Source organism: Ochotona curzoniae, unplaced genomic scaffold (assembly GCF_017591425.1).
Source record: "Ochotona curzoniae isolate NIBS_2020 unplaced genomic scaffold, NIBS_Ocur_1.0 contig_3498, whole genome shotgun sequence".
Taxonomy (NCBI): domain Eukaryota; kingdom Metazoa; phylum Chordata; class Mammalia; order Lagomorpha; family Ochotonidae; genus Ochotona; species Ochotona curzoniae.
The window spans coordinates 43,781,401-43,789,924 of record NW_024465885.1 but is presented as its reverse complement, the minus strand read 5'-3'; the positions used below and the strand labels follow the sequence as shown (position 1 = coordinate 43,789,924).

Genomic DNA, 8,524 nt, shown 5'->3' with positions numbered 1-8,524 from the left:
CACACACACACACACACACACTTGAACTGCCTGTCGGGGTGGGGCAGTTATAGCCAGAGGCTAGAGCTTGGGGCAGTGCTGGTGTCTCCTTGTTCTTTCATTTCCTCTAGAGCTCCTACAGGCTCTCAGCAAGGCCCTCTTCTTGGCGGGGGTGGGAGGCGTGGGGGGAGGGGGGAAGGGGAGAGGGGGGAGGGGGTGTGGGGGCTGGGAGGGTGGCTGAAAAGCACCGCCAGCAATCCAGGAATAAGTGTGTTCTTGACCCACCTCTGGGAGGGGCCACATTGTGCCAGGGGGCATTTACTTTGCAATAAGCAGTTTCCTTCACAAGGAAAGGCTGAGAAGGCTTTCATTTCCTCTTCCTAAATGTGGGCAGTGATGAGGTTGGAAAATCAGCGGCATATTGGGAAATGCAGGGCACTGCCTGCCTTGGGTACCAGGAGCCCCAGGGTGATGTGTGGGGAGGGGGCAGCCCAGGTGCCCACAGAATCCCAGAGCTGCTCCCCTGCCCTCGGGCCCCATCAGAAACAACCCCGGCAAGTTTGTATTAAAAGTGTTTTTGTATTGCCCGTCACCAGCTTCCGGCCACCATACGGAACTCTGCAGTGTTCACACAAAGTCAGGCCCCGGAGCTCGTTCCCGAAGTTATGTCACTTTGGAAGTGCAGACTTTCGGAAGGCACCGCAAGGATTATGTGTTTCTGGGCTCTTTCCTATGGAATGTTGTGGATTCTTACTCCCATCCCTCCTCTGCAGAGTGATCTGAGAGCAAAGTTACAAAAAAAATCTGGGCCTAGAACTAGGTCTTCTGGAACTTGCGCCTGTCATCTTTGGACTAGTCATGGGAGACAGGTCCAAGAAACCCACTCTTGGAGTGCAGGCAGCAAGAACGGAGGTGCCCACGCCTTTCCACCGGATGTTTTTTTTTTTTTCAATTCCTATTTCCTATTATTTCCCTTCAATTCAGAGGGTGATGACCTAGTCAACTTCCTCCAATTCCTGAATGAGGCAGTGGAGGTCAGGGGAAAATGCCCAGAGCCACGCCAGCAAAAACGGCAGCAGTCCGAGCTCTGATCACAGCTCAGGCCTCCTGTTGTTTGGTCCATGACATTCTAGAACCTCACTTTTTTTTTTCCTGAGTTACAAGAAACGCAAGCACACAGCTAACCCCTGGCATTGGCATACAGCACTTTCCAGTCTCAAACCTCCTCTCTAGCACTTATCTGCCATGCTTGTTCTGAAATATTGGAAGCCCTTTTGTTCTTTTCTTTTCTTTCTTCTTCTTCTTTTTTTTTAAAAAACTAAAAGATGACCCTGAGATTTGACTCCTCTTGCCTATGCAATGTGTCCTTGGTCTGTTAGTGCACCCAGCTGATTCTGGGCTTATAGCATCTGTGATCTGTCCTTCCCTCTTCCCCACCTCAGGGAACTGGATGAGGGGCTGGCAGTGGAGTTTTCACAGTTCAGGAGGTAGATATCTGAGAGGTGCCCAGGGAACCTGCAGGGAGATGTCCGCCTTTCTCGGCCGTTGCCCCCTGCCCCCTCTCCCATTGCAGGCCTGCCTGGCTACCCTTTCCAGATAAAGCTGCTCTGGTCTCTGCTGGTTAAACCATGTTGATTCTGGGGCTCCCCTGGCCCAATGTCCTTATTTCAGACATACCACAAGGCCACAAGATCGCCCTGGAAGTCACGAGGAATCTTGCTCCTGGGCACATCTGCCTAAAGGAATGGATACAGTAGACCCATTTCAAAGAGTATCACTTTGAACTTGGAAATAATGCACCGAGTGACAGGGTGCTTCCCATACTGAGTATCTTGCACAGGTGATGCCACCAGGGGGAACAGACGAGACGACTGTCCTACTCCTCTCAGAGAATACTTGTGAACCTCAGAGCAGCACAGCACGGTCCCGGAAGACAGAACCGTGTGGGTCCTGGGTGGGTTTACGTTTTTGGCTCATCTCCTTATATAACCGCCCCCTGCAGCAACATCGGAGTCGGAGTCAGAGTCTGAAGTGCCACTCTTCTCGGAAGGAGTGTCCTCAGGCCACTGGCACTCAGAGCAGGTGCTGGGGTTGGGTAGCGTTATGGCCTCCGTGCTGGACATCAGCAGGCTTGGCTCTGGGTTACTGTGGTCCTCCGGGTTGCTGATGTCTTCCGGGAGGGGTGACAACCTCGCAGGGGCTTCCTCTGGGTCCTCGTCCAGGAGCCTCATGAACACAGATTTCAAATCCACATTGAAGGCAGTTCCATCCCCGGAGCTCACAGGGGAGCAGCTGTCCCCATTGGGGAAGGGGTCCGTGGTCTGGCCCTCTGGCCTCTCACTGGTACACTCCGGGGGCAAGGGGCAAAAGTCCCACCTGGGGCTCGTGGGTGGCTCAGCATGGGCCTCTGGTGAGTTAAGCTCCTCCACATCCGACTCCCTAGTGCCCAGGTTGGGGGACTGAGACCCCTCCGAGGCGACCGGAGAGGCGGAGGCCTGAGTGACAGGCCTACCTAACAAGCTGTGCATGGTGTAACCGCCAGCGTTGCCTCCGGGGGCTGTTTCATTATCACTGTCACTTTCATCATCATAGTTGTAATCCCACACTTTCTTCTTCCTGTTGATGCAAATGACCTCCACCGGGTCCATGGCTTCTGATGGAGGCAGGTCAGGGAATATCCAGGTAAAAAAGTCGTGAAATCTCTTTTAAAGAAAAAAAGAAAGAAAAGAAAAGCAGAATCTGCATCAGTTGTGTTTAGGCCTTTTACGTCATGACGCTTAGAGCATTTGTACAAAGGGGCGGAGAGATGGTGACGGTGAGGACGTCACCACCAAACACAACAGCTGATGGTGACGCAGTGGTTGCTATTGGCCCAGCACTGCCCTTAGAGCTTCCCACACATGCCTGTCCCCTAAAGGGAGTGGGGGACTGGTTCTCAGAGCCCCTGGCAGGTACTACTACCTGGGGATGCCAGATTCCTGATGTAAGATGTCCCAAGTACTTGCACATACTCCTGCATTTGACGTTGTTCCTTGATTATGTACGGTGCGTAACACAATGTAAGCAATTATGGGAATAATTGTGATGCTAGACCTGATTAGCTCTGCCTCCCTTGCTGCCCTCCCGTGCCTGCACAGGCACTCCCATACCACACACCTGTTCTGCCCTCAGCTCTAGCCAGACTCTGCTGTGGGGGCGGGGTTGGATGGGTAAGAATTTTTCCGCTGGGTTGCTTAAGGGGCTTCTTACTGACTCATATGAGTTGTTTGTATAACTGGCACGCTAAATAATGTCTATTGCTTATGCTTTGTGTATTCTCACTAACTGTGGTTTATGCCGTTTGTTGAAAACAAATGAGTTTCTGCTCTTTATGTCCGAGACAAACTCTCTTACCTCCCATAGAGATGTTGCTTAGCTTATGCTGGGGATACAAGCCAGTCAGTTGAAGATACCCTAACTCAATGATGCACTTCATCAACAGAACAGTTGGGCTGAATCACTTAACGAAGGCCATATTACACTAAGGTATTGAATTCAAGAAGTCCTAAGTACACCCTCTACTGAACATGCATTGCTTTTGCACCATGGTAAAGTTAAAAATATATATATTGATTTACACCATAAGTGAGGAATCATCTGCCTTCCTTTCTAAAACCCAAGCCCTTCCTCATAATGGTCTTCAGTTCACCTGTAACTGAGTTTTGTGGGGAGTTTTCCTCCCCAGTGGGCAGCCTTGACCGGCCAGTGTGCTTTCTCTTTCCAGCCTGTGTGAGCTGTGTTTTCACAGGCACAGGCTTGCTTCTGGGACTCCCTGTTTGACAAAGTCTTTGCTAATACTTTTCAGTGGGATCTGATAAACGTCTTCACAAGTCGCTGCATCTTCTGTTACATTTATTCTTTGAGTGCTTTAAAAGGCACTATGTTGTTAACTGTGCAATTCTATTTTGATGAAGTTCAAAGTCAGGCAAAATTAATCCACGCTGTTGGTTACCAGGATGTTTATCCTTGGTAAGGGGTGATAACAAGGTAGCAGTGGGGAGCCTTCTGGGGTGCTGCTCATGTTCTCTCTGTCTCTCTTTAAGAAGATTTGTTTGTTTACCTGAAACACAGAGTTGGAGAGAGACAGAGATCTTCCATTGCCTGGTTCATTCCCAAAGTGGCAACAACAGCCAGGGCTGGACAGGTGAGGTCAGGAGCCCGCGGCTCCATGCATGTCTCCCACACGGGTGGCACATGGAAAGCCACCTTGCGGTGCTTTCCCAGGCATTTTAACAGGCAAGTGGATCAGAAGTGGAGCAGCCAGGACATAAATGGGTCCCCACATGGCATGCCTGCATGCTAGCCAGGGTCTTAATGTGCTGCACCACCATGCCGGCACCATGTTCTCTGAGCAGGAGTCACAGGAGTATGGTCAGTTTGTGGAAATTCACCAGGTATACACCTGTCACATGTATGCTTCATGTTTTAGATAATGCAGAGCAGTTTCTCATTTACTTAGCAATCAAGTGCTATTAATATTTTGTGTGTAAACCTATGAATCTCCAGGGTTTCTAAGTGTCATGAGGATTTTTTATTTAGACAAGTGTATCATCTGTAAGTTGTCATTGTCTCTACCCTACTCCTTATACTTCCATAAAGGTGGGCTTTTTGTTCTGTTTTATTTCTTTTTTTCTAAAGATTTATTTCTTTTTATTGGACAGTCAGATATACAGAGAGGAGGAGAGACAGAGAGAAAGATCTTCCATATGAGCATTCACTCCCCAAGTGACCACAACAGCCAGAGCTGAGCTGATCCAAAGTCAGGAGCCTGGAGTCTCTTCTGGGTCTCCCACGTGGGTGCAGAGTCCCAAGGCTTTGGGCTGTCCTTGACTGCTTTCCCAGGCCACAGGCAGGGAGCTGGATGGGAAGTGGAGCTTTTGGGATTAGAACTGGCACTCATATGGGATCCCAGTGCTTACCAGATGAGGACTTTAGCTGCTAGGCTACCGCCCTGGGTCCTGTTTCTTTGTTTCTACATCCTCAGTGCCAAGAACATCCTGATACATGTAGATGCTCATTACATTTTAAAAAGAATGAAAAATGTTATTTAAAAGTTTTAACCTCTGTATAACGAAAGTACTAGATCTTAGAGTTCTGACTTCAACATCAAGTAAAATTTTAATGGAGAGACATGAGGTCACAACCTGTAAAATGGAGGCAGTTTTATCAGTTGTGAAGGGAAGTTTGTTACACCACTAGTAAAGTTTGGAGACAAGGTGAGTGAGTTCAACATAGAAGAAAATATTTCCAAATGAAAGAGGAAAGCGTTTCTATGAAAAATAAAGCATTGTGATAGGGGAAATGATGGACAGAAGCACTTAAGCTTAAAACAAAATTGAAGCTTTGGAAATGTGAAAGATTAAAATGTGGGCTCGGCTGAGTGGAGGCCGTGAGCGGAAGCACAGAGCAGAATCAAAGCCAGGCCAACAGTTGGATCCACTAACAGTGGAAGTACCACAACGAGGGTCCCTTCTGGGAACTGCCACATACTTAATAACGAACAAAATAGTAAAACTTATGATCTAGGACTGGCACCTGGGTGGCACGCTGAACCTCTGCCTGCAGCACCAGCATTCCATACGGACACCAGTTCGAGTCTTGGTGGCTCCACTTCTCTGGTGTACCCCCTGCTAGCAGGCTTAGGAAAGCAGCAGAAGATGGCCCAAGTGCTTGGGTGCTTGCGCCTATATGGGAGACCTGGAAGAAGCTCCTGGTTGCTGGTTTTGGAGCAGCCCAGGTCCAGTTAGCATGGCCATTGGGAAGTGAACAAAATCTTCCTGTCTGTCCTACTCTTTGTAACTCTGCCTTTCAAATAAAAAATAAATAAATCTTCAATCAATAATCTATATCAGAGGAGCTTTAGAGAAATGTATCGCTAGTGGCATTTTAAATCAGTTTTTAGATTTTCAAGTCCATTTTGTATACGTCTCCCTGAAGTCATCTAAAACTAAAAGATGATCTATTTTAAAAATGCCAATGCACCAAACATAATGGACAAAGAAAAGGGAAGAAAAACTACTGGGAAAATCAGTAGCCCAATCCAGTAGCCTTCCGGCGGGGACGTGGTACATGAATAGTCCTGGAGACCTGTGGAATCATTAGCAACTGTCGTTAGATCAAAGACAAGAAGCAATCACAAAATGCACAGGTAACTGTGAAATACAGGCTTCTTCGGAGGGAACACAACCCGGGGAATAACGCACCTGGATGTTTTTAGCAAATTATATTTCCTGTGAAAATTTGCAAGTATGAGAGCAAATGCCTTCACTTAAAGACAAATAATAAAGATAGAAAAACTTTAAGCTACATACCAGGGCTTTGGGTAACTTGCTTTTTAAGCATATACAACCAGCGCGTTTCAGGGTCGCTGTGGTGGTTATGAGGACCATTGCTACCAAAGACACAGCAATGATTCTTCCTATTTTGGCAGAGTCTGTTGATTCTGATGAAGAAAAATCAAATGCTTTGTTTCAAAAGCAATCCAAGAAATAACCACAGGGGGCATGCAGTATCTGCTGTTACAAGTTCACGTGAGTCCAACAGTTCATCCAGGTTTTCTATTGCTTGAATACCAAAGAACGCATAGTCATCCAAGGGTGTCCTTTTTTAGAAAATGAACTCTATTCAACTTTTTAAAAGTAAAATTGCTTTCAGTTTCTGTCTCAACACTGCCTACCCAGTGCAGGAGCCCCTCCCCAAGGATTTTTAGTTACATGATCAGTTGACATGACACTAGCCACATCTCAAATCCCCATATTAGTATGTGCTGCACGGACAGAGGCAGGCAGGAAAGAATGAATGGGACAAAAACAACCCAGTCATTCTGCCTCAGGCCACCACAAAAATCAGAGTTCTCTGGGGCTCCCTTTGACCTTTGAAGAGGTCCCTTCAGCCTCTCCTTTTTTTTTCAGCCTCTCCTTACAGTTCCTTTCGGGAAATTGCAATTGGCTGACCAAAAAACAGCCTCTTAGCCTCTTCCTAAGTATGATGGGACTGGGAGGAAGCCGACTGTTTCATGACTAGCTCCCTTAACGTTCCACAAGGATCTCCCTTCATTTAACTTTGTGACTGAAGGCTTGTGCAAAATATGTGAAGAGAAATGAGAAAATAAAAACGGATTTTGGGCCCAGCACAGTAGCCTAGACTTGCACATGCCAGGATCCCATATGGGTGCCTATTCGAATCCCAGGAGCCCTGCTTCTCATCAAGCTCCCTGCCTGTGGCCTGGGAAGGCAGTAGAGGAGGGCCCAAAGCCTCAGGGCCCTGTATCCATGTGGGAGACCTGGGGGGAAGACTCCTGGCTTCAGATTGGCACAGCACTGGCTGTTGCGGCCACTTGGGGAGTGAATCAGAGGAGGGAAGATATTCCTCTCTATCTCTCCTCCTCTCTGTATATCTGACTTTCCAATAAAAATAAAATAAATCTTTTTAAAGAAATGGGTTGGGTACTTTTGGCCCCGCAGAAGATTAGGGAATCAACAGAGAGTTCCTAAAGGCCCTTGCACTGGTAGGCGGCATGAGATTCAAGAGTCCACGATCCTCTCCATCAGGGGTGGAGACCTGGAATCGGGCCCAGCTACTGAGGCACACCTTCACAGTGTGAGATCCTCACAGGCATAGAGGTGACTTTCCTCAACAGGACACTGGAAACCACAGTGACTTCCCAGGTGCAGCAATGGCATACAGCTCAGGCTTTGAGTCACGTACCCCTGCAGCTTCCTCCACACTAAACCTAGAGGACTTCACTGAAACTACTCCAAAGACACCTTGCAAACCAAATGATGTGTTTTAGTTAATGGGTTAGCACAGTTCTTCTCTAGCTGGGGTATTCTCATGAGGTTGATTATTTTTGATGAGAGCTTATACTTTTTTGTTCTTAGCTTGATAATAATCTTAAAAAAACATTAGTCTGTCTTAGATTCCTGAAAAATCATGCAGACAAGCTATTTGAAAATATTCCTCTTTGAGAAAGTAGTGCTATCAATGCTCTTACTCAGGAGAAGTTGTAAATACCTTATTTGTAAAAGAGGAGTCAGATCATCCCACATCGGAAAGGCGTGATCAGACCCAAGCCTTCAAAATTTAGCCTTTGGGGTCAGTGTAGTGCCACAGGAGGTGAAGGTGATGCTGCAGTGCTGGCGTCCCACATGCACATTGGTTTGAGTCCTACTTACTCTGTCTCCCTTCCAGCTTCCTGCTAATGCACTTGGGAAAGTAGCCGAAGATGACAAGTACATGGGTCCCTGCCAGTCACATGGAAGACACTGGTGGAGCCCCTGGGTCTTGGCTTCGGTCTGGGCCACTCTGGCCATTACAGCCATGTGGGGAATGGAAAGATTTGTCTGTCTCTCTCTATTACTCTTCCTGTCAAATAAATAAGTAAACCTTTTTTTAAAAAAAAAAATGGCCTTGGATGAAGGTTTCTTTGCATTCATTGTTAAAATTTTAAAAATCAATAAAAAGCTAAAACCCAAAGAGATCTCACAAGCCCAGCAGTGAGCTGAGT

At 47.3% G+C, this 8,524-nt stretch overlaps 1 protein-coding gene across 2 annotated transcripts in view; it reads right to left on the bottom strand.

Annotated features, from left to right (window-relative positions):
* Window positions 1–538: 538 nt before the first annotated feature.
* LOC121156793 (interferon alpha/beta receptor 2-like) overlaps window positions 539–8,524 on the bottom strand; it is a 31,128-nt gene continuing 23,142 nt past the window's right edge. For both annotated transcript variants that reach the window (XM_040980745.1, XM_040980746.1), the window contains 2 exons: window positions 6,330–6,460; window positions 539–2,681 (listed from right to left, as the gene is read on the bottom strand). In XM_040980745.1, coding sequence (XP_040836679.1) covers window positions 1,953–2,681; window positions 6,330–6,460 — 860 coding nt within the window. In that variant the 3' untranslated portion in view covers window positions 539–1,952. The remainder of the gene's footprint in view (window positions 2,682–6,329; window positions 6,461–8,524) is intronic.